This window comes from Pituophis catenifer, unplaced genomic scaffold, assembly GCF_029215685.1.
Source record: "Pituophis catenifer annectens isolate HBS135680 unplaced genomic scaffold, rPitCat1.0.hap2 SCAF_9, whole genome shotgun sequence".
NCBI classification, from domain to species: domain Eukaryota; kingdom Metazoa; phylum Chordata; class Lepidosauria; order Squamata; family Colubridae; genus Pituophis; species Pituophis catenifer.
In genome coordinates this window covers 31,512,486-31,538,621 of record NW_027256889.1, presented here as the reverse complement: position 1 = coordinate 31,538,621, position 26,136 = coordinate 31,512,486, and the positions used below count along the sequence as shown (strand labels likewise).

The 26,136-nt window shown below is 42.3% G+C and overlaps 1 protein-coding gene across 2 annotated transcripts in view; it reads left to right on the top strand.

Moving 5' to 3' along the window:
- Positions 1–26,136, top strand: part of GRIK3 (glutamate ionotropic receptor kainate type subunit 3) — a 377,710-nt gene that overhangs the window by 239,756 nt on the left and 111,818 nt on the right. For both annotated transcript variants that reach the window (XM_070950070.1, XM_070950072.1), the window contains exons 3-5: positions 9,662–9,919; positions 11,691–11,872; positions 14,556–14,609. In XM_070950070.1, coding sequence (XP_070806171.1) covers positions 9,662–9,919; positions 11,691–11,872; positions 14,556–14,609 — 494 coding nt within the window. The remainder of the gene's footprint in view (positions 1–9,661; positions 9,920–11,690; positions 11,873–14,555; positions 14,610–26,136) is intronic.

The window sequence follows — 26,136 nt, the reverse complement described above, 5'->3', positions numbered from 1 at the left end:
AAAGGTTATTTATGGGACTGCCTGCTACCACCAATAGCCTCCCACCGACCAGCACGCTCCCATAGAGAGGGGCTCCTCCGGGTGCCGTCGGCCAAACAATGGTGGCCCCCAGGGGGAGAGCCTTCTCTGTGGGGGCACCTACTATCTGGAACAAGCTCCCCCTGGAGATACGGAGGATCCCGGATCTGCATACCTTCCATCGCGCGCTCAAGACTTTCTTATTTCATCAAGCTGGCCTGACCTAAGTTTTTCCCCTTTTTAAATGGAAATTTTAAATTTGGTTTTAAATTATTGGGGTTTTAAATTTGTTCAGCCAAATTTATTTAATTCGTTTTATTCTATTTTAAATTTTGTATTTATGTTTTATTCTATGGCTGTTCACCGCCCTGAGTCCTTCGGGAGTAGGGCGGTATACAAATTCAATTTTTTTTAAAAAAAGGGACTCAGGGCGGTGTACAGCCAGCATAAAACACACAAATATAAATTTAAAAACAATTTAAAAAAATATTAAATAGTTTGGCCCATATCTAATTAAAATAAAACTACCCGATTTAGACATTTAAAAATTAAGAATAGACAATTAAAAAATTTAAAAAATTAGGCCAGCCCGGCTTATTGAAATAAAAGCATCTTGAGGGCCCAGCGGAAGGTGCGCAAATTGGGAATCCTCCGCATCTTGGGGGGCAATTCATTCCAGAGGGCAGGAGCCACCACAGAGAAGGGGGATCGCCAGCCGACATTGCTTGGCCGACGGCACTCGGAGGAGCCCCTCTCTGTGGGAGCGAATTGGCTGGTGGGAGGCTATTGGTAGCAGCAGGCAGTCTTGTAAATACCCAGGTCCTAAGCCACTTAACAGCACTTTAGTCTGCTGCGCCACCAAGGCTCTGATTAAGTGTTTATACACACACACACACATATATATACACACACATTTAACTCTATTCTATTAATCATTCTTAATTATAAATTTACTAACTTCTGCTTCTGTTTTCTAACCATCTATAGAATAAGTCCCATGTTAAATAATATTCTGATTTCTCTTTGTCCTTAATTCTCATCATTAACTTGTCCATTTTGGCGCAGTCTAGTATTTTCTTTATTATATTTTCATCTATAGGTACACTTTCACTTTTCCAGTTTTGTGCATAGATAATTCTTGCTGCTGTTATTACATGTAATATTAAATATATGCTTCTTTCTTGTATTTCCCCGGTAATATACCTAGTAGCAGTGGTGAAATCTAAAATTTGTTACTACCGGTTCTGTGGGCGTGGCTTGGTGGTGGTGGGTAATATGACTGGGTGGGCATGGCCAATTTTTTTTTTTTATTTTTAAAACCATTTTTTCTTTTTCTTTTTTTTTTTTTAAATTTTTATTAATAATAAAAAGAAAACAACAAAACCAACATAAATACATTGAAGCAACATACAAAACGAACACACATCAATTCAGTCCAATGACTGACTCTTAGAAGATATTACAACGGTGGGTTATTTTCCATATTTCTATCTGTATCAGTATTTACAGTCGCCTATTTACTTAGTTGTATATGTACATATATAATTGACTCCTTATTTACTTCTATGCATTTCTATTGAATACTCGAAAATCATCTTTATATTCCTATTTTTGCCTCCAGCCAGCTGTACCATCTTTGCCATACTAAATAGTAATCAGTATCATCTTTCTCTTGTATTTCTTTTGTGAGCTTATCCAATTCTGCGCATTCTGTGATTTTAGCTATTATTTTGTCTTCTGTGGGTAACTGTTCAGATTTCCAATGTTGGGCAAAGAGTATACGTGCTGCTGTGAGGATATGGATGATCAAATATTTTATTTCTTTGGTATATTGTGCTGTGATTATTCCCAATAAAAAGGTTTCCGGCCTCATTTCCAGTTTTTGTTTCGTGATTTCTTCAATCATTGTTTTAATTTGTTGCCAGTATTGTTTTGCCCTTCGGCATAGCCACCAGAGATGATAATATGTCCCTTTCTGTGATTTACATTTCCAACAAATCGGAGATGTATTTGGGAACATCTTGGCTAGGCACGCCGGTGGGAGGTGCCATCGGTAGAACATTTTGTAAAGGTTTTCCTTGTAGGGTATAGACAATGTCATCTTGTAATTTATCTTCCACAGATTCTCCCACTTATCCAATTCAATAGTATATCCTATATTTTTGGCCCATATTATCATATTCTCTTTAACAACCTCCTCTTCTAATTTGTATTTTAATAGGTACTTATAAATTTTGGTAATCATTTTCTCATCTGTACTTTGTAATATTTTATCCAATTCATTTGGTTCATTTTGGAATCCGAATTGTGCCCGATCAATTTTATATCTTGATTCTATTTGCATGTATGGCCACCAATCAATGTCTATACCCTGATTTTGTAATTCTTGTCTTGTTTGTAATTCTCCTTCACTGTTCAATAATTCTTTGTAAGTCCTCATTTTCTCTATATCCATGGCATTGGGATATATTAGTGCTTCCATTGTCGATAGCCATCGTGGGATCTTAGTATAATGTTTCCTAATCTCTTGCCATGATTTGTACAATGATTCTCTGATAATGTGTTGCTGAAAGTATCTGTGATGCTTGTCCTTTCCCTCCCACAGAAAGGCGTGCCATCCGCGTTGTAATTCAAAGCCCTCTAGTGATAGCATTCTTTTATTCTTAAGGTCTATCCAGTCCCTTATCCAGTTCAGCGACGCTGCTTTATAGTATAACTCCCAGTCCGGTAGGCCTAAACCTCCTTTTTCCCGAATGTCTTGCATACATTTTATTTTGATTCTGGCCCTTTTCCCATTCCAAATAAATTTTGTTATTATTTTATTAAGGTCCTTAAAAAAGTTCTTTCCTGGCCAGATTGGGGTTACTTGAAAGAGGTAGAGTAATCTAGGCAGTATATTCATTTTTATGGATGCAATTTTCCCTAGGAATGACAGTTGTAATTTGTTCCACATTTCCAGGTCTTTTCTAATTTGTTTCATTAATTTATTATAATTGTCTTCTCTAATTGTTATTGCTTTAGCAGTAAGCCAGATTCCTAGATATTTTATTCTCTTTACAATTTGTATTCCTAATTTGTCTTCTAGTATTGTCTCTTGTACCTTTGTCAAATTCTTTGTTAATATTTTGGTTTTTTGTTTGTTAATTTTAAGCCCTGCGACTCTTCCATATTCCTCTATCTTCGCTAGAAGTTTGGTTCCTGTTATTTCCGGTTGCTCCATTATGAATACCACGTCGTCAGCAAAGGCTTGCAATTTGTACTCTTCTTTCCGTGTTCTCAAACCTTTTATTTCGGCATCTTTCCTGACTTCATTTAGTAATATTTCCAATGAAATTATGAACAATAGTGGGGATAAAGGGCAACCCTGTCTCACACCCTTTTGTATATCCAGATTTTCAGTCATATCTCCATTAATCATAATTTTGGCCGTTTGGAGGGAATATACTCTTCTAATCATATGTAAAAATTTAGCACCAAAGTCCATGGTTTCTAGTTGCAATATGAGGAAGTTCCAATTTAGATTATCAAAGGCCTTTTGTGCGTCTAAGAAGATTAAGGCTGCTTGTTTGTCGATTCTTTTCTCGTAATATTCCAAGACGTTGATAATTGTTCTTATATTGTTTTTGATCTGTCTTCTTGGAACAAAACCGTTCTGATCTGTATGTATGTATTTGTGAATAATTGTTTTCAGTCTTTGCGTTATGACCAACATGAAGAGTTTATAATCTACATTGAGCAATGAGATCGGCCTATAATTTTTAACTTGTGTAGGGTCTGTGTCTTCTTTAGGGATAAGTGTAATAATGGTTTCAGTCCAGGATTTGGGAATTTCTGCTTCTAACAGTGCATCATTGAGGACTTGGAGTAACAGTTCATCGATTGCGTTTTGACAGTTTTTATAAAACTCCGTTGGTATTCCATCCGGGCCTGGGACCTTGTTGTTTTTTTGCTTTTTCCTTGCTTCCACCAGCTCAGACATCGTAATTGGTCTATTTAATGCTTCTCTGTGGGACTCCTCTAATTTTGTGATGTTTGTTTTACATAAGTATTCCTTAATGTCTTCATCCCGAATCTCTTCTTCCTTGTAAAGATTTTGAAAAAAATCTTTGACTATACGTTTTTTGTCTAGGTTGTTATGGTATATTTGTCCTGTTTCGTCCTGCAATTGAAATATTGTTCTCCTTTCTTTTTCTTTTTTCAATTTATACGCTAACCAGCGCCCCGTTTTGTTTGCATGCTCAAAATGTTTCTGTTTTGCTAATTTGATTTTCTGTGCGATTTCTGTCTGGGTAATCAGATTGATTTTATGTTTAGTAAGGTTTAATTTTTCTTTTATTGTTTTGTCCTGGGGCTCCTTCTGCAATTCTAATTCATATATTCTAAGTTCTTCTAACAACTTATTCCTTGACTGTCGTTTTTCTTTATTTTTTCTTGCCATATACGCAATTGTAAGACCTCTTATGTATGCTTTAATTGTGTCCCAAAGGTTTTGAAGCGATGTCTGTTCTTTAGTGTTTATTTGTAGGAACATTTTAACCTCTTTCTCAATCATCTGTATATATTCCTTATCTTTTATTATTCCGGTATCCATCATCCACCTCCTTTGCTTTCGATGTCCTTTCCATATTATTTCAATGGGGTTATGATCTGCCCAGGTATTTGCTGCTATTTCGATATTTTTTACCTCCTCTCTGAGGTCTGCAGTCATCCAGGCCATGTCGATCCTAGACCATGACTGGTGTGGGTTCGAATAATATGTATACTGTTTCGTTTGCGTGTTTGCCTCTCTCCATACATCATGTAGGTGTAGTTCGTTGATCATATCTTTGAAAGGTTCCGGTAGAGTTTTCTTTCTGGTTTTACTTTGTTTATTACTCCAATAGTCTTTTTCTATGTCCATGATTGCGTTGAAATCTCCTACCATACAGATAGTTTCGTATTCCAGGTCTTTAATTTTATTGTGTAGCTTTTTAAAAAAATCATTTTGGTTTCCGTTGGGTGCATATATGGATATTAATAATATTGTTTTGGATCCTGTTTGTATTTCTATTATTAAGAAACGTCCTTCTGTGTCTGCATATATTTGTTTTGTTTTTAGGTATTTCTTGACATATATTACGACTCCTCTCTTTTTTTGGTCTCCTAGAGCTGCATATAGTCTTCCTAATCTTTGGTTGTCCAATAGTTTTTGATGCTGTCTTTTGATGTGTACCTCTTGGAGTGTTATAATATCTATTTCTAGCTTTTGAAGTTTTGTAAATGTCTGTTTTCTTTTAGCTGGTGAATTAAGTCCGTTTATATTGATTGAAATGAGTTTTAGCTCTTTTTCATCTCTCTTTATTTATCTATCCGTTGTTTGCAGTCTTTTTGTGTTTCTAGTGATCATTTGCGTCTTTTCCCTCGCTCCCTCTCTCTCCGTTCTTTCTTTTTCCAATCTTCTCCCCTCTTCTTGGTCTCTTTCTTCTTTCTCTGTCCGCTGCTCCTCTTGCCTCTTAAGTTCCTCTTCTTTTCTGCTCTCCTGCTCCTCCTCCAGCACGAAGTGTTGGTCAAAGAAATTCTGTGCTTTTCCTACGCTATCGATTCTGTATTTTTTGTCTTCCCAGGAGATTAGTAGACCCTCCGGTATTAGCCAGCGGAACTTTATTTTAAATTTATTCAACTGTGCCGTTAAAAAGTTGTAGTTCCTTCTTTGGTCCCTTGTCCTTTTTGGTATCTGTTTGAGGGTTAAGATTTCTTTTCCTTTATACATAGCTGTATCCTCTCTCATCTTCCTATAGATCTCTTCTTTTAAAGATTTTTTTGTGAATCTAATGTGTATTTCTTTTGGTAACTTATTTCTCCAGGCGTAGTTCGTGTGAACTCTATAGATTTCGTCTATTCCACTTCGTATCTCTTCCTTGTCCCTCTGGGTCACTTCTGAAAGTATCTCGGTCATGATTTCTCCTAGATCCTCCTCCTTTTGCTCTTCTACGTTTTGAAACCTTAAGTAGAAGGATGCCTTCTCCATCTCAAGATATGATACCGTGTCCTCTAAATCCTTATTTGTGGCCGCTTGGTTGTATTCCATCTTCTCCATTCTCTTATTTGTATGTTCTATTCTCTCCTCCACCTTATAAATCCTCTGTTCATTTTCCTCTATTTTATGTTGTATCTTTCCTATCTTCTCATCCATGTTCCTAATATTATCCTTTATCTCTCCCACATCCATCCTAAGTTCCTCATGATTTTTCCTTGTCTCCTCATGGTTGTAGGCCATGGTCTCTTGCATTTTATTCATTCCTTCCTGGATCATTGTTAGTACGGAGTGTATGTTTTGCATACTAAGGGTGGGAGTTGCTTTATCTTTTTCCGTGGTTTCAACTGTTTTTTGTTGTGCTGGGGAGGCCATGAGTATCATCTGGCTTGATGGTATTTTCTTACTTAACTTAGAGATTGTTGTTGAGCTTGTAGTTGCCATTTGTATTTCTTTTATTATCTTCTCCCAGAATCTCATATACTGATTACTATTTGGGCTGTTCTATTTCTTTTAGTATTTATGTTTGATTGGTGGCTTTCAGTAATCCCAGTAATCCCAGTAATCCCAGGGAGATAAGTAACCAAATGAGTTCCCTTGTCACACTATCACTGTCTATATATAAATTTATCTATAAGTTCTATTTTTCACTTTTCAATATTTTACAGAGTTTTCCAATTCATGATGGCTATCTGGCCTATATTACTCTCTAAGCATGGGGTGAAATATAAGGGGAGGGAGTGAGGGAAAAGTCTAATACTTCAGCAATTCATCAGTTAGCTATCCTTATAATTAATTACTTACTATCTAATTTGAATTTATTATTAATTATTATTTATCAAATCAATTACTCTTAATTTCTATCCTAGATTCAATTAATCTATCTAATGTAATTTTCCAAACCTAAACATACAAAACAATATAATATTTAACTACCGAGGTAAAATATAGCACTAAGATAAGTATAAATATATATTTAGAATAAATATGAAATTAAGTTAACAGTTATATATATAGTATATAGAATTATATATGAAATTTCACAAACAGTACATTTAATATTAATGCTTTTTATGCTTTTTATGCTTCTTAATCACTAATTTGTTATCAGCTTTTAATACAATTAATTATACTTTACAGTTGATTCTTCTTCGTCTGGATCACTCTCTTCTTCTCTTTTTTTTTTTCCAAATTTGTATCCTTTCTATTTATTGTTCAGAGTCTAGTGTCCCAATACTTTTAGATTGAATGTCCAATGTCCACCAAAGCTCCAAGACTCCCGAATGTCCACCTTTCAACAACAACAAAAAAGAATAGAGGGTAGAATAATCCAAGTCCCAATGTCTAAGTCCAAACCTCCAAATATCCAAAGTCCAAAAGTCCAAAAGTCCAAGAGTCCAAGGAAAAATATTCCGCTTAGGTTGATTTGATTTGATTTAGCTCCAAAAGTCACTAACTTCCACTTTAGACGGAGTTTTTCTGCCGCTCTCTCTTCCGGTATCAGCTACTTGTTAATTGTCTCTTGTCGCCTCCACAAAGGGCAAAGTCCATCAAATTAATCCCTTTCTCTCCTTAAGTTCAGTCTCTCCTCTGTAGCAAATTATTCAAAATCCAAGTTTCTCTGGGATCACTTTCTCCTCCTGGGTTTCCCCTGGATTTTCTCCGCTTTCGCCGGCTGCTAATTTATGCGCTGTCACTGTCAAAATGGAAGCCGTCTCCGCTTATTTCTCAGTCGCCGCTTGTCTAGCGAAGGTTCGCTTCTTAGTTGGAGTTTTATCTTCTTCCGCCTTCGATTCTCACGTTGTGGGTTGTAAATGTACCTTTTGAGCTCTTTTTCTTCCCGATCTTTCCACCGAAGTCTTCTTTATTTGATTTTCGCTTCCCTCTTAGTCAGCTGTCAACGTTTCTGGCCAGCCGGGGTGGCTGGTTTTTCCCCGATCAGGATTAAGGGGGATTTCCTGAACCTTCGGGGGGATTGCTGTCCTCCCCGAGGTCCTCAGAGTTTCCCCTTTTTTCTATTGTCCTCTTCGAGGTCAATAGTGCCTAACTCGGCTCCTAAATCGGAGATATTAGGGACTTGGTGAACGGAGGTCCGTTCCTTTGTCCCTAACACGCTGACGTCACCGCCGGAAGTCTTAAAACCATTTTTTCTACATTTTCTACCATTTTTTGTAAAAAAAAAATGCTTTCAAAAGGCTCTGACGATCCCAGCTGAGTTGCCTGATCATCAGAGGCTTTTTTTTTTTTTTACTTTTAAAAGCATTTTTTCAGCCGAAGAGGTTGTAGAAAAAATGCTTTTAAAAGTAAAAAAAAAAAAAAGCCTCTGATGATTGTGCGGCTCAGCTGGGCATGGGGCAGGGCAGGGATTTTTGCTACTGGTTCTCCGAACCACCTGCTTCCATTGCTACCGGATCAGGTGATCCGGTCCGAACCGGGAGCATTTCACCGCTGCCTAGTAGAATAAGTCTGGTTTTAAATCTATTTGTTGTGCTATCATTTTTTCTAACCACCTTTTTATCTTTAACCAATATTTTTTTGCCATTGGACAAGTCCACCACATGTGGTAATAGGACCCCTGTATCTGTTTACATTTCCAGCACTCTGGCAATATGTTTTGGAACATCTTTGCCATTCTTGCTGGTGGCAAATGCCATCTGTAGAACATTTTATAAAGATTTTCTTTGTATGCTGTTGACATCATTAGTTTGTAATTTCTTTCCCAAAGTTTTTGCCAATTGTCTAATTCTATGTTGATCCAAAGTTTTTGGCCCATACTATCATAGTTTCTTTTACATGTTCTTCTTCCATTGTAAAGCTCAATAAATAATTATAAATTTTCTTTATTAATTTATCATCTGTCCCTAGGAATATCTGATCTAATTCTAGGTGTTCTTTGTAAAATCCATATATTTCTGCATCTTTCTTGTGTCTCATTTGTATTTGAATATGTGGCTACCAGTCCAGATCAATTCCTTGATTTTTTAGTCCCTGTTTTGATTTTAAGTCCCCTAGTCTGTTTAAGACATCTATGTTTTCTTTATGATATTTGTGAAATGCTTGCTGTAATACAGACTTTTGTGAATAAAATTAAATGATGTATGAGCAGTTACTAGAATGGCTAAGCTTATGGCCATTTAGCCATTGGACAGCACTAACTTCAAGATGATGTAGTTCTTGTAGGGATCCAGGAAGCCTTTGGAGGGGCCATAGCAATTTGCTATGGTGATGCACCAGTTTCACAACAAGCAGGGTCAAGAGATGGCTTAGTCTGTTTTGTTTAAGCACCTTTGCATCGTGTGGTTCATGCCAACTGCACCATGCACACGCCACCAAAAAGCTGTAACCGGTACTGGTAATGGATGAAAACACAGTCACAGTGTACAAACCACTAGGGAGAATGAAAACTGAAAGTAAGAAGAAAAAGCTAATGGGTACAGAAAGAGGCACAGAAAGACACATCATGCTTAGTACTAAAGAGCTAAATGAACTTTACAATTACTTGCCGGTGAGGTGGAATAACACCTGGGAGGCTCCTGGGCGGGTTGGTTAGCCACCTCATGGCTTCTGTAAATCACACCTGATATCCTCCAGAGTAAGTCTGGCTAACGGTCTGGATTCTTTTCTTCCCAGCCTGTGACCAGCTTGCCCTGGGTGTTGTAGCTATTTTTGGGCCTTCTCAGGGCTCATGCACCAATGCGGTCCAGTCCATCTGCAATGCGCTGGAGGTTCCTCACATACAGCTGCGGTGGAAGCATCACCCTTTGGACAATAAGGACACCTTCTATGTCAATCTCTACCCGGATTATGCCTCTCTCAGCCATGCCATCTTGGACCTTGTACAGTACCTGAAGTGGAGGTCGGCCACTGTGGTGTACGATGACAGCACAGGTAAGTTGGACTGGGGATGTGTCCCTTGTCAAAAATGTCTCCATTGGCCCTATTCCCTAAGCCTCAAGGAAAATATGGATAGTGGCTACCAAGGAAGGGAACAAGTGTTACAGTTGCCCACATTCAGGAGAATGGACCAGACTGACCCTGTCACCAGAGTCTCTTGCAGCTATTTCTCCGGGCTCTTCCTATGCGAGATACAATGGTGATAGTCCTGTTTCCACTAGTGTGGACTGCCCTTGTGCTCCAACTCCTCTTTCGTTGGGCAATCCTTAATTTTCTTTCCACATTTTGGGTTCTGTCATGTGATGAAGTCACACAGAGCAGAGCCTTTTCTGTAGGAGCATGAAAACTGTGATTTCTCCTGGCAGACCCCTCTTGGCTTCCTCCTCACTGAATATGGGGTGGGCGCAGTTTAGAATTGCTTATTTTAAATTATGACTCTGTGGACATTTTAACAAATCATTTAAAATATGCCATTCTTTGAGTAAAGACCTGACTCTGCCAGCTGGCTTGGGGAGGGCTTCCCATTGGGATGGTTGACAGACTAATAACAGATCCCTCTCACACACCCCACTCATCCTATTCCCTCCCTCCCCATTTTTTAGCTAGGGCTGAGTATTTATCTTTTTTTAATATTTAGTTCCTATTCTGTATAGGTTTTGTAAAATTTTATCTTTTTATTATTGAAAATCACCCAGAGTTGCCTTGGGGTAAGATGGGTGGTCAATAAATTTAATAAATAAATAAATAAATAGTATAAATATATTAAAATAATATTAATATGCTACTAAATAATATTTCTAACTCACTTCGGAGTGGCTGTAAAATGAGTGCTACTAGCATATTAAAGAATAATGGCAGCCTCTTCTGGTCTGCTGGAACCTGTTCGTTTCTTTTAGTGGGTCTCCATGGTCCTGTATATGGAGATTCTCAGTCACCCAGATGATGTTGTCCATGTTGCCATGAACTGAAGAAGCTTCTTGGATGAGAAGCAAAACATCTTCAAGGAAAAACAAAGTCCAGTTGCCTTTTGAAAAAGCCTCCTTGGCTGCAATATGAAAAGGCTGCCCCTGTCACTGCCCTTTGTCCTTCTCAGAGCAATCTGATGACCTCCCTCAGATGCATCTCTACCATGCTGCTTAGACTGCTAGGCTGGACTTTCTCCTTCAGGTTTCAAACAGGGAAGGGTCCAGTTCTGCTGTCTTTCCCCAGAGGAGAGAGAATTGGTGATTCCTCCATCAAGGAGATACTTGAGCCAACAGCATGCACACATTTTCTGGTGGAGAAGATGTCAAAGGATTGCTTCTGGCACTAGATGTCATTTAATGACACTTGTTCTTCTCAGCTTTCATTTCCTTAGCTTAAATTTGCTGCTGCTGCTGCTGCTGTTACTTGTAATTGCAAAACCTCCTCACCTATGTAGATTCAGTGATACTTTGTCTGGGCCAGGTGTTTTTCTTAATTGTTTGGGATAGCATAATTGGAATCACGGATTGTTCTTCTGTACAATGGAATACTTTTTCCCTAATGAGCCTTTGTCTGAACTTTCAAATCCATTTGACATTGGGAAGATGGCTTTTTATTGCCCTGCATAATTCAGAGTGCTAGATTCACCAACCTGGATCAGTCTATAGCATATCAGGAATTCTCCAGTGAAGAAATTCTGTCCTCTCATGACCCTGTACTGCCTTGTCCTCTCTTGGGAAGGAGTGGCATGGGTCAGAATGCTCGCACAACTCATTTTGTGTTGGTCCTTGTCTTCCCCAAGGCCTTATTCGGCTGCAGGAGTTGATTATGGCTCCATCCAGATACAACATCCGTTTGAAAATCCGCCAGTTGCCCCTCGACACAGAAGATTCCCGGCCTCTGCTAAAGGAGATGAAACGAGGAAGAGAGTTCCGTATCATCTTTGACTGCACTCACACAATGGCTGTGCATATCCTCAAGCAGGTAGTGTGTGTGTGTGTCTGTGTGTGTGTGTATTACAAGGCCTAGCAGTTCTGATGGTGCTTTTCATATCTCTGCTCAGTGATGAAGCTCAAGTTTGTGACTGCAGTTCAATCTTTCAGTTGTTAGCCATACTGGCTTCAATTTGGAGCAGACATGAGAAGTAGAATGAGGAGCAAGGTCTGGGAGCAGCTGTAACATATCTGTAGTTTCTGGTCCCAGTTTTTACATCATGGAAATAGTTGTTGATAGTTCATTTTCCTTGCAGCTCCTCATGTACCTGAATGTGGCTATCATGTCTCCTTTAAGTTGTCTTTTTTCAGGGTGAGCATCTCAGGTTCCTTCAGCCTGTCCTTATAAAGCATGTCCTCAAGTCCCTGAATCCTCTTTGTTGCCCTCTTCTTAGTCCTTCCTATTCTGTCAATGTCAATTTTTAGATGACACTAAGATGGCAGGAAAAGCCAATAGCCCAGAAGATCCAGATGGATCATGACAAACTGAAACAGTGGGCCCTATCTAACAACATGAATTGAATGGAGAGAAAAGCAAGGTTCTACCCTTAGGCAAGAAAAACCAAATGTACAGCTACAGATTAGGTGAAACCTGGCTCAACAGCAGTAATTGTGAGAGGAATCTTGGAGTCCAAGTGGACAGTCATTTAAATATAAGAAAGCAGTGTGTGGCAGTAGCCAAAAAAGCCAATACAATCATAGGCTGCATTAATAGAGAGATAGAATAGGCCCAGTACTCTTCAATATCTTCATAAATGACTTAGATGAGGAAATAGAAGGGAAACTCATCAAATTTGCAGATGATACTAAACTGGCAGGAATAGCCAACACCCTAGATGATAGGCTCAAGATCCAGATCAATCTTGACAGATTTGAACTCTGGACCCTAACTAGTAAAATGAAATTCAATGTAGAGAAAAGTAAAGTCTTACACTTAGGCAAGAAAAACCAAAAATACATATATAGATTGGGTGAAATCTGGCTTAATAGCAGTAACTGTGAGAGGGATCTTGGAGTCTTAGTCAGAAGTGGTATTTAGCTGGTTCGGACTGGTTCGGGTGACCCAGTAGTTTGGGCTGCCCACCCGCCTGGGTGCAATCCTGTCCTATATCGCTGTGTTTTTGACGCCGCACATACAGTATGTGTGGATGGTGCGCATGAGCGAATTGCTGTGTTTTGTGCTGCTACATGTGCACTCACATTTCCGGTGTTGGCCGAACCAGTTGCTACAGTATGTGAAGACCACCTCTGGTCTTAGTGGACAACCTATTAAATATAAGAAAGCAGTGTGCAGCAGCAGCCAAAAAAGTCAATGCAATCCTAAATTGCATTAACAAAGGGATTCAATCAAGATTACATGAGATACTAATACCATTCTATAAAGACACCTAGAATACTGAATCCAGTTTTGGTCTCCAGTTTACAAAAAAGATGTTGAGACTCTAGAAAGAGTAAAGAGAAGAGCAACAAAGAGGATAGTAATAGCACTTAGACTTGTATATCACTTCACAGTGCTTTACAGCTCTAAGTGGTTCACAGAGTCAGCATATTGCCCCTAACAATCTGGATCCTCATCTTATCCACCTCAGAAGGAGGGAAGGCTGAGTCAACCTTGAGCCTGGTGAGATTTGAACTGTTAAATTGCAGGCAGCTGGCAGTCAGCAGAAGTAGCCTGCATTCTAACCACTGCACCACCATGGCTCTTGATTAGGGGACTGGAGGCTAAATCATATGAAGAACAGTTGCAGGAATTGGGCATGGCTAGTCTAGTGAGGAGAAGGACCAGGGGAGACAGGATAGCAGTGTTCCAATACTTGAGGGGCTGTCACAGAGAGTGGGGGTTACAACGTATTTTCCAAAACACCTCAAGACCAGATAAGGAACAATGGATGGAAACTGATCAAGGAGAAATTCAACCTAGAAATAAGGAGAAATTCCCAGCATCCCATTCTCAGTTGCATATTGATTTCTTTCACAATTTCTTTGACCCAGACTGGAAGTTGGGCAACTGGACTTATTTTCTTGTTGGTTTGAAATATTTCACAGTTTGTCCAAGTAGCTTCTTCAGTCTGAGTAAGTTGGTTAGGCGGAATCTGAGTAGGCAGACAGTTGTTGGAATGTAGCGACTCCTAAAATTCTAATGCTAAAAATTCTAATCCTAAAACTGGAAAACTCTTCCCTCAATAGAGGTGGAAACTTTATACACAACCTGTCCCTCATTTTTTAAAATCCTGCTCTCTCATCAATCCCCAGGAAGATTAAGACCACTTCACAGGTTCACCAGGGAGGCCACACTTAATGACCCTTAAGGATTTTAGGAGTTGATACATTCCAGCAAGTCCAATTGCCATGACTCAATTTCCAGGCAACTCTCAGACTGAGAATCTTCATTGACATTTCTAACTAGAGTTTCCTCACTTTGACGAAGAAGCGACCCAGGATTATTTCTTAAATAGCTGTATAGTACATGGCAAACCAGTACTCCAACCATCCCATGTCATTGTGTTTCCTACAAACCTTGCATTGGTCCTCCTAGCAAAGGGGATGATCTCAGCTTCCAGGAGCTGCTTGTCCATCAGCAAAGTGGTCCTTTCTGATCAGGCCTTGGGTGCCTCTTCCTTTGGGCCCAATTTCACAGGTAGTCTTTTGACCTCCTTCTCTCTGCATTTTCCCAGGCCATGGCGATGGGGATGATGACAGAATACTACCACTTCATCTTCACCACACTGGTAATGTATCTCGACTCATTTATCAGCCTTGCCTTCCACAAACTGAGTCTGATCACTCTTTGTCTCTGAGGAAGTCACTCTAATCAGGGCCAGAAAGGGGGAGATGTTCTTGAGAGACAAAGAAATGAGGATTGTGCACACAGTATTTTTATGAATGAGTATAGGCATTCTGAAAACAAATGTGCTGTAATGGATCTTGGGTTCAGATCTAATCTAGCCAACAGAGTAAACTCTTAAATATTGAATGTACTATCCATGGATAAACCAAACTCAATTTTGGGGATACATTTTTGAGCTTACAATTCTTAGCTTATGTGTGCATATATAGTGTATAGGAAAAAAAAGAAATTTAGAATATTTTTTCCCATCAGAACTCCAATATACTGTACACTGGTGCAATTTTTAGTCCGTGACTTATGACTACAATTGGGTCCACAGTTTCAGTCACTAAGTAATGTGGTTCTTAAGTGAGTAATCACATAAACAGAGCCAATTTTATTATCAATTTTAACACAGTCTAAGCAAATGTAATGGAATGCATGGATGACCTTGGGGAATGAGGGAAGAGATGCTATTTAGGAAACATAGAAGAGCAGGGGGGAATCCCTGTCACCTAATGGTCAGAGGAAGAAACTTAGAAGCACCTGTTCTAATAGATCAAGCCATTGAAAGTGGAGGAGGGAAGCTTGTGCCTTCAGACTTGCTAGATTCTGTGGCAATGTAGCTGTCAGGCTCAAGAAAACAGGAGCCAGGATAGAGTTCAAAAGCACTCATGGCACAAGAATCTGATCTATTAACAGTCAAGTCCAATTGGCACCTGATAAGAGTCAATGGATGTCAAGGGGGAGCTGGACTTAGGTCTCTTTTGGGGGCATAGAGATTCCAAACTGATCATGGTCATTTCCTACATCAGCCTTACAATGAAATAAAATTAATTCATTAGTTGTGTTTCCTGTCTGGTTTACCTGGGAGGGTTGATAGCAAATCACATGATCCTTAAAATGAATCACATGGTTGCTAAGCAAATCCAGCTTCCCCAATTGACTTTACTTGTCGGAGGCTGGCAGGAGAGGTCATAAATCATGATCGTGTGACCACAAGACACTACAACTGTCAAAATGCAAGTCAGTTGCCAAGTGCCTGAACTGCAATTTCATGTGACTAAGGGACGGTGCAATGCTCATAATTTCAAGGGCAGGCTGTAAGTGTTTTTTTCTAAGGCTATTGTAACTAACCTCAGACCATTATTAAATGAATGGTTGTAAGTTGAAGATTACCTGTACCTTCCACCCTTTTGTGCTTTGCTTGTTTGGGGGAAGGAAAGGAAAATAGCCTGGGAAGAGATGCAGAGTGATCTGTCACAGAGGCCATGGGATGGCCTATTGGTTGAAGAAATGCATCTTTTTCGGCCACCTGGGAAGTAAACTTGAAGGGGCCAGGGTGGAAGAATCCCTTCAGTTTCTCTTGTTGTCCCACTGTGTCATTTCCAGCTCCCATAACCTCAGCTGGGGTCTGCTGGGGCCTGGCTTTATCTCCAGAGCAAAACTTGTCCATGCAAACAACACATTTAATTTTTAAAATTACATCCTTTCCCCCCATAACCAGCCCTGCCAGTAAAGTGATATTTTGGTGACCACTGCCACTGTTATCTTTCCGGAGCAGCTTCTGCAACTCTCTGATAGCTTCAGAGATGGAACCTTGTTTCTGAAGTCAAAACTGAAGATGAGAAGGACGGAGTTTCTGAGCAGCCGAAAATAATGGAAATAAAAGACCAGATAAACCACGGCAACAAGTGTTGTTTCCCTGAAATGTCAGATGAACTTGCTCACAGGCGCCCATGCTGTGGGATTGCTGCAATGCTCTCTCCCCACGTGGCTGCCCTTGGAGCACATTCAGAAGCTTCAGCTGGTGCAAAACGCAGCAGCAAGTGCAGTTGTGCTGCTGTTCATCCAGCACATGTGCCACCACTGCTCTGCAAGCTGCATTGGCTTCCTATGGGTAGCCAGGTGCAATTTAAAGTGCTGGGAGTCACATATAAAGCCCTTCATGGCTTAAGCCATGTTACTCATGGGACTTTTCTCTCCCCACTAGTATCTACCTGGCCCATTAGCTCGCACAGGAAGGGCAAGATCTGAGTCTCATCCATGAGAGCCATCTGGCAGGACCCAGGAAGAGGGGGGGGGGAATGGCCATCAGACCAACCTGTGGACCCTCATCCCCCTGGAGATCCTGCTGGCTTTTTCCAAGGCATTTATTCCTGAGTCGTGCAGTTGAACCTGATAGTTTTAAGGCCATGCTGCAGAAAATTAGTTCAGGATATGCTATGAGAAATATATCAGTAGCATCGAAAAGAAAGCCAAAAGCAGAACTGGGCAGAATGGAAATGAGGGGAAGATTTGATTGAAGAAGCAACTGAAGGAGACATTCCCTGGCCTTAGCTCACAAGAAAGATGGAAATCTGAAGATTTGCCAGGGCCGCAAAGAATTAAACAAATATATTCAATCAGAGTCTTATAACAGCCTGATATGAGTGAATTCTTAGCAGAATCTCCTTAGATATTCTTAGTGGAACTTGCAGGCATAATGCTGAATGGATCAGCTACATTTTGATATATACTACTGGATGAAAAAAACACATAGCTATGTATTTTTAATACATCAGGTCAATTTTCAGTGCAGGCGGGCAGTGTGGCTTGTGTTCTGGGCCTGAAGTGTTTCAGTGCACCACACAATTGATGAAAGGTGCTCCAGGAATCAGGATATACACAAAGGGCACTCTTGTGTGACACTGATGAAAGCTGATTTAAAGAAACAAAAAAACAAACAAGTTATCCAATATTAAAGTACAAGAAGTACAGTATTTTGTAGGAATATTAATGAAAGATGGCATTAAATCAGACAAAGCGAAAGTAAAGCAGTCGTAGTTATGCCAAAACTGACATGCTAGAAACAAGCTTAGAAGTTCATGGGAAAAGTAAATAATGTCACAAAATTGAAGAATAGCTTGAGTGGTGTTTTATTCCAGGAAAAAAGATGCTGCAAGAAGACACTCATTTCATGAATCAGATTTAAAAAAAAAAAAAAAACCCACAATATGTTGGAATGCTTCTTAGATTCAAATATTTTCATTTCTATCTATATGGAAGAAAGTTGATAGTGTAACCAACCATGAATTATGATTATCCATGATAACGAACCATGATTATCATCCTGCAGAGAGAACTAATTTATACCCAGAATAATGGGGTGAACTGTGATCCTGAAATCTAGATAAGTAGCATAGAGCAGAACCACCCAGTGGGCCATCACATCCGATGACAAATCACACAGGCCACTAAAACAGGAGAAGTTCTTCAGTGTGTCAGGTGATTTGAGGGCATGCCGAGGATGCTGGATGTTTCAGTTTCTCTTGTCTGAGCTGTCCAAATATAAAGGCTTTTTTGTCAACATCACCAGAAGATCATACCTCACTCATTACTGCCTACAAATTTAACTTGCCTGAATGATGTTAACATAGGGTTTGAGAAGTCCAAGTAATGTGCCAAAGACACTCTGCACCAGCTTCTCGTAGATTCCTAATAAGATTTAAGTGTGATTTTCAAAGTATAAGGTTTATCAGATATATCATCTTAGCTACCAATCCTTCAAAAAAGAGGAGTTTCTTTTGGCCCCATAGAAAAAGACAGGCAGTGGGTTGTTCACACAACATGATAAATACCATGCTAGGATAAAGGGTTATTATTGGCATGTCTGAGATGGCGGTACCTGCCTGAACCGCGATGGAGGCTGGTGGCCTGTTCTTGTTGTAGGTCCGCTTGGGGGGTCGTTTTGCAGATCTACGACCCCTGGCCCGGTTGGGGGAGTTCTTTGCCAGCCGAATGGTGGCTTCGCCCTCTTTGAACATCGAGGCTGGACGAAGATAGCGGCATTGGCGTTGGCGTCTTCGGCGCGGCTGGTGAAGTCCGGGGGCGGTGAATTATGTCAGCTGGGAGGCGGCGGCGGCTTTTTCTTGTGCCAGAGTTTTCGGCGGTCGGAGTAGCGGCGGCTCGTGGCTCGCTGATGGCGGTTACGACGTCTGCGGTTCGGCAGTGTTTCCGAGCCCCGAGGTTTTTTTCTTCTGGGTGTCTGGGGGCTGCCAGGCTCCCTGCTGAGTTCTGGGATGCTGCCAGGGCTTTTTGCATGGCAGCGGCAGTGGTAGCAACAGCGGTGATATCGGCTGCCGCTGAAATGGTACCGTATGACGAGGGCGGAGAAAATGGCGGTGAGGAGGGATCTGCTCTGAGCCCTATTGAGAGGGCAGAGGGGGTCAACGTGGCAGACAACATCCACTGCTCCGGGATTGGCCAGGTTCTGTATGAGGGCTGCCCAGTTGATCGGTCAGCTCCTTGCAGATATTGGGAGCCCCCCATTGGATTGTGGGGGGCTGGAGTTTTTCCATCATTCCCCTACATGTTATGGCGATCCCGGACTGGCTGCCGCCACCACTGACTCACTGACTCACTGGCTTATTAACAACACTGCCTGATTGGTTTATGGACACTGACATCTGTCTTTATGGCTCATTTCCATCTGAGCCCTTCTTTCCCCCTGACTGTTGGAGGGATTATTAAATATGCTGGGATGCTTTGGGGTCGGTATATCTCTTCCATCTCATCAGCAGAGGGGACTGACCATCAACCACCGTGAGAGGGTGGTCTTGGCTTGTGCCCCTTGGGCTGAATCGACTTGGTTTTACCCCATTATTCACATTTTGCCAGTAGAGGGAGCTGACCATCTGACCAACCACCGTGAGAGGGTGGTGTGAACTTTAACCCCCCTTGGGTTGTGTGGATACCGTAATTTGGTTCATTACTTCCATCTCACCAGCAGAGGGGACTGACCATCAGACCAATCACCGTGAGAGGGTGGTTGGATTGTATCCCCCTTGAACTGTGTCGATTTGGCAGGAGACTTGCCTGCTGTTGTGAGGGGACAGTGGACTTTGGATCTTGGACTTTGGACGCTCTCATTTTATTTACTTCCTCTCCCTTGGACCTTTTTTCCATCTGGACATTTGGGCATGGCCACTTATCCTCTTGTAGCAAAATGTACTCGGCAGCTGAGCTTCTTGTTCTGCAAGATTCCCCCCTCTCGCAGGATTGGCCCTCTACGTTATCGAGGGCCTACCTCGATGACGGGCTTTGGAACCCCGAGAGGTGGCATGCAGCAAAGAGGGGGTTGAGGGTTTTTTTTAAATTGTCATTATGTAATTTTTAAGGGGTTTTAGGGGGAGGGAGGGTGTTTTGGTGGGGGGGGAGCCAGGCCCGGCACGGGATTGTGTCCGAGGAGGTGCGGAGCGGGGAGTGGAGGGGGTTAGTATTGGTATGGAGGAGGGCGATTCCATCAGGATTATCGGTGGGAGGGGCAGATATGGTGGGAGCAGGGGGCCACATCGTGTTGTGGGGGCACGTGCCCGCTGTCTTCAAGAGGTGACGTGCTCCGGTCCCCAATGCTCATCTCGTTCCCTGGGTTGTCCAGAGTCTCAGAGCCCTGGTCTTAGGCTGATGTTGTGCAATGCCAGGTCCGTGGTTAATAAAGCCCCCCTCATTTGTGAGCTAATTCCGGAGTGGGGAGCGGACCTGGCGGGTATTACAGAGATCTGGTTGGGCCAGGAGGAGGAGTCCCCCTCGTTGAGATGTGCCCACCGGGTTTCCACGCATTTCATCAGCCGAGGGCTCAGGGTAGGGGCGGAGGAGTGGCGGTTATTGTAAAGGAAGGTCTTGATCCTAGGGAGGCCACTGTACCTCAGATTGCCGGATGTGAGTCTCTCCTTGTGAAGTGGGGCCATGGGATGCAGGTGGGCTTGCTGATTGCGTACCTGGCTCCCTGCTGCGTGGCAGCAGCCCTGCCTGAGCTCCTCAGCATCATAGCCGGGGTGGCGGTTGAGACCCCCAGGCTTATGGTCATGGGGGATTTCAACCTGCCGTCCATCGGTGAGACGTCTGAGGTGGCTCGGGAGTTCATGGCTTCCATGACAGCCATGGACCTGACCCAGTTAATTCATGGCCCTAATCATATAGGAGGACACACTCTGGACTTGGTTTTTATCTCTGGTCAGTGGTCGAATGGTCTAGATATAGGGGATATAGTCATTGAACCCCTGTCATGGTCAGACCATTCTCTCCTTAGACTTGACTTTCTGACCGCCACACCCTGCCGCAGGAAGGCGGAACCGACTAGGTGGTTCCGCCCGAGGCGCCTGATGGATCCTGATAGGTTCCAAATGGAGCTTGGGCCATTTCCTGAGACTCTGGCGCACGACTTGATGGAAGACCTGGTGGCCGCCTGGGATAGGGCGGCCACTGGTGCTTTAGATTGGGTCGTGCCTTTGCGGCCTCTGACCCAGCGCCGAATCGGCCCAGCTCCTTGGTTCTCTGAGGAGCTGAGGGAGATGAAGCGCCGGAAAAGATGCCTAGAGAGTAGTTGGAGGGCTAGTCTTATATCAAGACCTACTTAGTGGCGATAAAAGCAGCGAAGTGTAACTACTTCTCCGCTCTTATCGCATCGGCAGATAATCGCCCAGCCGCCTTGTTTAGGGTGACCCGCTCCCTTCTCCATCTGGGAGTGCGGGAAGACCCCTTGCAAGGGTGTGCTGAGGATTTTGCGTATTATCTGCACGATAAAATCGCTCAGATTCGGGACGGCTTGAACTCTGACTGGGTGGGTTCAGGCGATGTGTCTGAGGTGGGTCTTGAGAATGACATCTGGGAGGAGTTCAATCCTGTGACTCCCGAGGACGTGGACAGGATGCTAGGGAGATTGAACGCAACCACATGTTTATTGGACCCGTGTCCCTTCTAGCTGGTGCTGGCTACCTGGGAGGTTACACGAGGCTGGCTCCAGAGGATTATTAACGCTTCTCTGAGTGAGGGTGTCTTACCTCCCGCCTTGAAAGAGGCAGTGGTGAGGCCCCTCCTCAAGAAGCCCTCTCTGGATCCGGCTGTTTGGGCACCGTCCTGTCTCCAATCTTCGCTTTGTGGTGAAGGTTGTCGAGAGTGTGGTTGCACGACAGCTCCCACAGTACCTGGATGAAGCTGTCTATCTGGATCCGTTCCAGTCCGGCTTCAGGCCTGGGTACAGCACAGAAACAGCATTGGTCGCGTTGGTCGATGATCTCTGGAGGGCTCGGGATAGGGGATGTTCCTCTGTCCTGGTCCTATTAGATCTCTCAGCGGCTTTTGATACCATCGACCATGGTATCATGCTGCGCCGGCTGGAGGGGTTGGGAGTGGGAGGCACCGTTCTACGGTGGTTCTCCTCTTATCTCTCCGACCGGTCGCAGTCCGTGTTGGCTGGGGGGCAGAGGTCGACCTTGAGGCACCTTGTTTGTGGGGTGCCGCAAGGGTCGGTCCTCTCGCCTCTCCTGTTCAACATTTATGTGAAGCCGCTGGGCGAGATCATCTGTGGATTTGGGGTGCGATGCCATCTGTACACTGATGATACTCAGCTGTACATCTCCACCCCAGACCACCCCAACGATGCCCTTGAAGTGATGTCCCGGTGCCTGGAGGCTGTGCAGGTCTGGATGGGGAGAAACAGGCTTCGACTCAACCCTTCCAAGACTGAGTGGCTGTGGATGCCGGCATCCCGATATAGCCAGCTGGTGCCATCTCTGGCTATTGGGGGCGATATTGGCCCCCACGGAGAGGGCTCGCAACTTGGCCATCCTCCTGGATGCACGGCTGTCTTTAGAAGAGCATATGACAGCCGTGGCCAGGGGGGCTTTTTATCAGGTTCGCCTGATATGCCAGTTGCGTCCCTTTCTGGATCGGGACTCCCTATGCACGGTCACTCATGCCCTCGTCACCTCTCGCCTGGACTACTGCAATGCTCTCTACATGGGGCTCCCCTTGAGGAGCACTTGGAAGCTCCAGCTGGTCCAGAATGCGGCCGTGCGGGTAATTATGGGGGCGACATGACGCTCCCATGTGACACCTTGCCTGCGCGAGCTGCACTGGCTTCCGGTGGTCTTCTGGGTGCGCTTCAAGGTATTGGTTCTCACCTTTAAAGCGCTCCATGGCTTTGGGCCCGGTTATTTGCGAGACCACCTTCTGCCACCGATAACCTCCCACCGGCCAACTCGGTCCTACAGAGAGGGCCTCCTTAGGGTGCCGTCGGTCAAGCAATGTCGACTGACGACCCCCAGGGGGAGAGCCTTCTCTGTGGGGGCACCCGCCCTCTGGAACGAGCTACCCCCAGGAATACGACTAATCCCGGACCTCCGGACCTTCCGCCGAGCTTTGAAGACCTTCCTATTTCAGCAAGCTGGGCTGGCTTAAAATTTTAATGGGTTATTTTAATGGGTAATGGGTTTTAATGTTTTGGGAAGCCAATTCGATTTAATCCTGCTTTTAAATTATTTTAAATTTTATATTGTATGTATTTTAATTTTGGCTGTTCACCGCCCTGAGTCCTTCGGGAGAAGGGCGGTATACAAATTTAAATAATAAATAAATAAATTATTGAAAAGAAACTCAACTAGAGGATTTGTTAGCGTGAGCAACTATTCAGCACATCAAAACTGTGATTGTTAGTCCATTGCTTAAAAATGTCTCTCAGTATTTTCAGTGCTAGGATATTTTGCCTCATTCTGTACTTGTAATTCAAATTTATGTATTCTTCTCCTTTAATTGCAATCTTTACTTTCCTCTAATTCCCTCTAGTGCCCAATTTTTAAAACCTTAATATTATTATTTTAAATCAAAACAAAAGTATTTCCCATGGAAAGTTCTTTTTTTATATAATTTTGTTTTAATTTTCTCAAACATAAACATAAAATAACTTTCAAGAACAAAGTCTCGATCCGGTCATAGATAGATACAACGCTTACATTCCTTTAACAAGCTCCATTCCCATTTTCTATTACATCTTTTAAACACAAAAATCAAAACATGAAGAGAAGAAAAAAAATTAACATGAATTCTAGCATCTTAATCTAAACAGATCTATTATGTCACCCCAAATTTAATTTCCAGATAAACAATTCATTTTTATATCCATGTCCAACTTATATCTGGTTCTTCTCCAATTTTTCTTCCTTACATCTTTTAACATCAATATCAAAGTATAAATTTTAACAATCTTCTAACCTCATAGTTTAATTATTTACCTTACATTTTTATCACCACAAATCTTAATTTCAAATTCAATACAACTCTATTTTTATTCCAGTTTATAAAACAAAGTTCTATCCATTTTTCTTAATCTCTTGACCCATTTCATCAAATATTAAAATCTTAAACCTTATCAATTTATCTTTAATTTTTCCCCGCTTATCATCTATTACACCTAACTCCTACTATTGTTTGGCTGATTTCCAGCATCTTTTATTTTGGGTGATTTACAGCATGCTCTCCTCCATACCTCCAGTTTTTGTTTGGCTGATTTCCAGCATAGTTATGGGGTTGTGTTTGTTTTTAATCTTTATCTCTATGTGCCTCTATGAGGTGTTTCCGGTTCCTGGGTGTTGCCTTTGAAGATGCTTTATAAGCGTTGTTAGTTAGTTTTACATCATTAATAAAAGCATATCCGAAACATGGTGTCAGAAGTGGTTTGGCCTTGAAAGTGGAGCATTTGAAGTAAGAAATATAGCACCATGGCAGATAATATACCACTGCCGCAACCCATGCGAGTAAGTGAGGACTCTAGCACTAACTGGGAAAACTTTAGGGCAGAGTTTGAAGATTACTCTCTGGCTACAGGCTTAAATGATAAACCGGCAGCAGTACAAGCTGCCACATTAAGAAGACTGATGGGTGCAGAATGCCTTCATATTTATAAGCATAGTTTAACTCTTACAGAAGAGCAGAGGACTGATACTAAGGCTATTTTGGATGCTTTGGAAGCTTTCTTCAGACCGCATAAGAATGTTATATATGAAAGATATCTTTTTGGCAGCTGCATGCAGGCAGAAGGGGAGATGATAGACGCCTTTGTAACACGCTTAAAGGAAAGGGTGGCAAGTTGTGATTATGGTTCCCTGAGAGACGAACTCATCCAAGACAAAATAGTTTTGGGTGTTGCCAAGGAAGGTACATGCCGCCGTTTATTAAGGGAACATGGTTTAACCTTGCAATTAGCCATAGAAATATGTCAGACTATTGAACTTACAGATAAACGACTGATGGCATTGGAGTGAGATAAACAGACCAACTGTGTTAATGTAGCTTCCAAGCACCAGCCAAATGTGAGGAATCATCAGCAACAGCAGCAGTTCAAACAGAAACCTCGCAATTTGTCAGCAGACAATCACACACCGTGTAAATACTGTGACAATGTGCATGCACGTGGGAAAGATTGGTGTCCAGCGTATGGTAAAATCTGTAGGGTGTGTGGGAGGCTGAACCATTTTGCTGGGGTGTGTTTGGCAGCAAGGAAGTTGCATATGGTCGAGCAAAGGCTGGATTTAGAGGATGTATTGCTGTTTACCACTGATGCGATCTATACGAAAGAATGCATTGGTGCAGTACATTCAAAAGGCAAAAAGTGGTTTGTTAATCTTAAATTTAATGATATAAGTCAATCTTGTCAGTTGGACTCGGGGGCAACATGCGATGTGATGAGCCTAAAGGATAAAAGGAAATTGGCACCTGAGACACCCCTTCAGCCTAGTAGTGCCACACTGAAGTTATATTCAGGGGAACTGATAGAGTCACTAGGCTTATTTTATACAGAGTGTAACATACATGGGGTTACTCACAAATTGGAATTTGAAATTGTGGATGTAGATCAAAAGCCGTTACTGTCAGGCTCAACATGTGAGTGTTTGGGACTGATGTGATTTACCATTCCAAGGGAGTTGCATATTGTTGAAACCTATTCCTCCAAAGCCTTGGGGAGGCCATTGATAAAGCACCAAGTCCTCCAAGTTTATAGGGAGGTGTTTGAGGGCCCTATTGCATCTGTTCCAGGAGAGGTCCATTTTCAACTGGATCCCGCTGTCCCTCCAGTACAAAGTGCCCCGCACTATGTCCCTATAGCCATTAAAGCACAGGTTAAAGCACAGTTGGATAAATATGAAGCAGAGGGACATATTGTTTCAGTAGCCGAGCCAACCGACTGGATAAGTAATATGGTGGTGATTAGGAAGTAGGAAAAGATCCGAATTTGCATCGATCCTAAGTTTTTGAATATGGCTTTGAAACGATCGCATTACCCAATGCCAACGTTAGAGATGTTTTGCACAAGCTGCCTAAGGCATGGGTTTTTACACTTGTTGATGCCAGGGATGCCTTCCTACAGTGTAAACTGGATGAAGAGAGCAGTTATATGACTACTTTTTGGACTCCTTGGGGCAGAAAGAGGTGGCTTAAACTGCCCTTTGGTGTCTCTGTAGCACCAGAGACGTATCAAAGGAAGCAGCGTGAATTATTGAGTGGCCTCAGCGGAATTGAGCCTATAGCTGATGATATTCTTATAGTTGGGTGTGGCGACACTGATGATGAAGTGGAGCATGATCATGATGGGAAATTAATGGCACTATTGGAGC